Source organism: Bison bison, unplaced genomic scaffold, assembly GCF_000754665.1.
Source record: "Bison bison bison isolate TAMUID 2011002044 unplaced genomic scaffold, Bison_UMD1.0 scf7180017861046, whole genome shotgun sequence".
In the NCBI taxonomy this organism is placed as follows: Eukaryota; Metazoa; Chordata; class Mammalia; order Artiodactyla; family Bovidae; genus Bison; species Bison bison.
The window spans coordinates 900,501-903,786 of record NW_011491618.1 but is presented as its reverse complement, the minus strand read 5'-3'; the positions used below and the strand labels follow the sequence as shown (position 1 = coordinate 903,786).

Here is a 3,286-nt window from a genome sequence, read left to right as displayed (position 1 = left end):
CGGCCCGGGCTGAGCGGGTCCAGTTCCCCGGGCGGGCCTCTCCCACTCCCCGCCAGCCTGCCCGCGAAGGCGGCGCGTCCTCCTTTGCCGGTGGTCCACGAGGGCCCCGGGGCCTCTACAGAGGCGGCAGTGGCCATGAGGGGGTACCGGGCTCCCTGGTCCGCCGAGACCAGAGTCACAGCCCAGGAAAGGAGACATGCAGGCCAGCAGCCCGGTGTTCTGCAGCCTGCCTGGCCTTGGGCAGGTCGCCTCCCGGTTCCCGGGTTCCTCACCAGTAAGGAGAAATGGTTGGACAGGTCTTCCAGGCCTTTGCCTCCCTAGTCGTCTATGTCTGTATCTGCAAAATGGGCTATAAGAAGGCTTTCTGCCTCATAGGGTAAGAGGACTAAATGGGATAAAGCACATGAAGGGTAGAACCTGGTGAATACCCACCACTCAAGGTGGTTATCATTGTAACAAATTTGGGGGAGCACCCTGAGAATCTTCTGTTTCCCTTTGCTGGATCCTGGGACAGAGGCAGGGCATGTGCCCTGTGTCCCTCCATCCTCCTGAGAGGTGCTTGACCTTCTTAGTCCAAAATCTTGGCTTTGTCTTGGGTAGAGGAAAGGAAAATGGAAGGGGGAGGCTGAGATGCCAACCACTGTTCTCTTGGTCAGGAACTTTGGTGGCAGAGGGAATTTGTACCCATTTTACAAAAAGGGTAACTGAGGCTCAGAAAAGGAAAGCGTCAGGGCTTCCCTGGTGGTCCAGTGGTTTAGATTCCACACTCGCAGCACAGGGGGCAGGGGCTCCATCCCTGGAAGGGACACTGGGATCCCACATGCCATATGGTGCTGGCAAAAAAAAAAAAAGGAAAGCATCTGCCCAGGTGTGTCCAAGTAGGGAACGGGGGGACTTGGGCAGGTTTAGGCTGTTGGTTCCCAGGCATCACTCCCCACAGACCTCAGGCTTTCGGGAATGGGAGGGCCCAGGTCTGTGCTGGATCTCCACTTTAGATAGGCAGAGGGTAGGGGGACCTGGGACCCGGACAGATCAAGGGCACCTTATCTCTTCAGCAACCTGCCAGAGCTGTCTTCCCACCCATTTCTAACAGGCTCCACTCTGCCAGTTAGTGACTCTGGGCCTCCATTTGCTCATCTGTAAAGTGGGGATACCCACTAGGGGCTGGGCCAACCAGAGGGAATGGCATCTGGGTTCCTTCCTTTCCATTGGGGCTGGTGAGCCCCCTTTGGCAGCTGGGGAAGTCAGGGGTGGGGGGCGGCCTGTTTCAGGACCCAGTCTGAGCAGTGCCTCCCTGTGGCCTCCCTGCAGCCACCCGGGAATCGGCCTTCGTGCACGCCATCGCCTCAGCCGGTGTGGCCTTCGCAGTCACGCGCTCCTGTGCGGAGGGTACCTCCACCATCTGTGGCTGCGACTCACATCATAAGGGGCCGCCTGGCGAGGGCTGGAAATGGGGCGGCTGCAGCGAGGATGCTGACTTCGGGGTGCTTGTGTCCCGAGAGTTCGCAGATGCACGCGAGAACAGGCCAGACGCGCGCTCGGCCATGAACAAGCACAACAACGAGGCTGGCCGTACGGTGAGCCCCGGCCGCCCTCCCCACGGCCCTGCCCGAGACCCCTTCCGGACCTGTCCCTGTCCCTCCCGGTGGCCCATGTGCGTGCTGGGCTCCCTGCCCTCCTTTCTCCTTGGACTGTTCCCAGCCCCCAGCTTACTCCTGCCCTGAGGATGTTGTCAGCCCACAAGTGTGGCAGCCCCAGGGAGCGGGTACCAAACAGCCCATCCTGGGCACTTTAGCTGCCTGTGTAGCTGTGAGACCCGTGGCCCTGGCTTTGAATTCAGCCTCCATGCTTTCCTAGGTTACTTGACTTAAGGCGAGTCACTTAAGTTCCCAGCCTCAGTTTCCCTATCTGTTAAATGGGGGTCACAATCCTTATTTCCCAGGGCTTTGAGAAATGAATGTGATTTCTGCCAATGCCGAGGTGTGAAGGAGAGGGAAGCAGGGAAGCAGTGGTCACCATTCTTAGGCTTGAGTCTCAATCCCCAGTCCATTCTCATCCTGGCATAGGGGAGAAATGGAGGAGGTTTCAGCGATGGGGGTGGGAGGGCCTGGTGGGGTCAGTCTGGGGACCAGCTGCGGCTCCTCTTCCCAGACCATCCTGGACCACATGCATCTCAAGTGCAAGTGCCACGGGCTGTCAGGCAGCTGTGAGGTCAAGACCTGCTGGTGGGCCCAGCCCGACTTCCGCGCCATTGGCGACTTCCTCAAGGACAAGTATGACAGCGCCTCGGAGATGGTGGTGGAGAAGCATCGGGAGTCCCGCGGCTGGGTGGAGACCCTCCGCGCCAAGTATGCGCTCTTCAAGCCGCCCACGGAGAGGGACCTGGTCTACTATGAGAACTCGCCCAACTTTTGCGAGCCCAACCCCGAGACGGGCTCCTTCGGTACCAGGGACCGGACTTGCAATGTCACCTCCCACGGCATCGACGGCTGTGACCTGCTCTGCTGCGGCCGCGGCCACAACACGAGGACGGAGAAGCGGAAGGAGAAGTGTCACTGCATCTTCCACTGGTGTTGCTACGTGAGCTGCCAGGAGTGTATCCGCATCTATGACGTGCACACCTGCAAGTAGGGAGCCAGGTAGGGTGGCTGCATGGGGAGGCTGGGGGCGGGGCCTTGGTGCAGGGCCCTGGGCTTCCTGTCTTCTCTTCTTGACTACCCCGTCTACTTCTGAGTGACCCTGGACATGTGTGTTTCCACGGCTGCAGTAGGAAGGCAGGCTTTCCCAGGCTTCAGTGGGAATGGTCCTTGGTCAGTGTCTTGGTGGATTACACAAAGCACAGATAATAACCAAGTTTGTGCAAATGAGGCTCCAAGCAGTTGATTCAGTGCATGTACAAGTTAATAAATTATGAGCCAGGCCACTTCACACAGCCACTAGCTGTCATGATTGAGCATCCGTGGAGCCAGAGCAGGGGGTATTGTGGGATTGGAAGCTGGGCCCCCTGACTTCTGGTCTTGACTTGGCTCCTGACTTCCTGTTCTTTTCACTCCTCTGGGCCTCAGGTTTCTTACTGTAAAGTGAGGGGGTTAAAATACTTGGAATAGCAGGCCCCAAAGTCTCTTGTACCCCTGGGGCAGAGTCATTTTGCATCCACCTTGAACTTAGAAGGCAGGATTTTGCACAAGCATAACTCCTACCACCCTCAGGAGGTGGGTGGGTGTGTAAGCCCGTATCCCGGCACATCTGAGGCTTGGGTGGAGCGGGGTGCACTCTCACCGCGTTT

At 58.3% G+C, this 3,286-nt stretch overlaps 1 protein-coding gene across 1 annotated transcript in view; it reads left to right on the top strand.

Annotated features, from left to right (window-relative positions):
• The window catches only part of WNT3 (wingless-type MMTV integration site family, member 3), a 49,440-nt gene extending 46,809 nt beyond the window's left edge, over positions 1-2,631 (top strand). Inside the window, exons 3-4 of the mRNA XM_010832396.1 lie at positions 1,312-1,577; positions 2,152-2,631. Coding sequence (XP_010830698.1) covers positions 1,312-1,577; positions 2,152-2,631 — 746 coding nt within the window. The remainder of the gene's footprint in view (positions 1-1,311; positions 1,578-2,151) is intronic.
• The last annotated feature ends 655 nt before the right edge of the window (positions 2,632-3,286 follow it).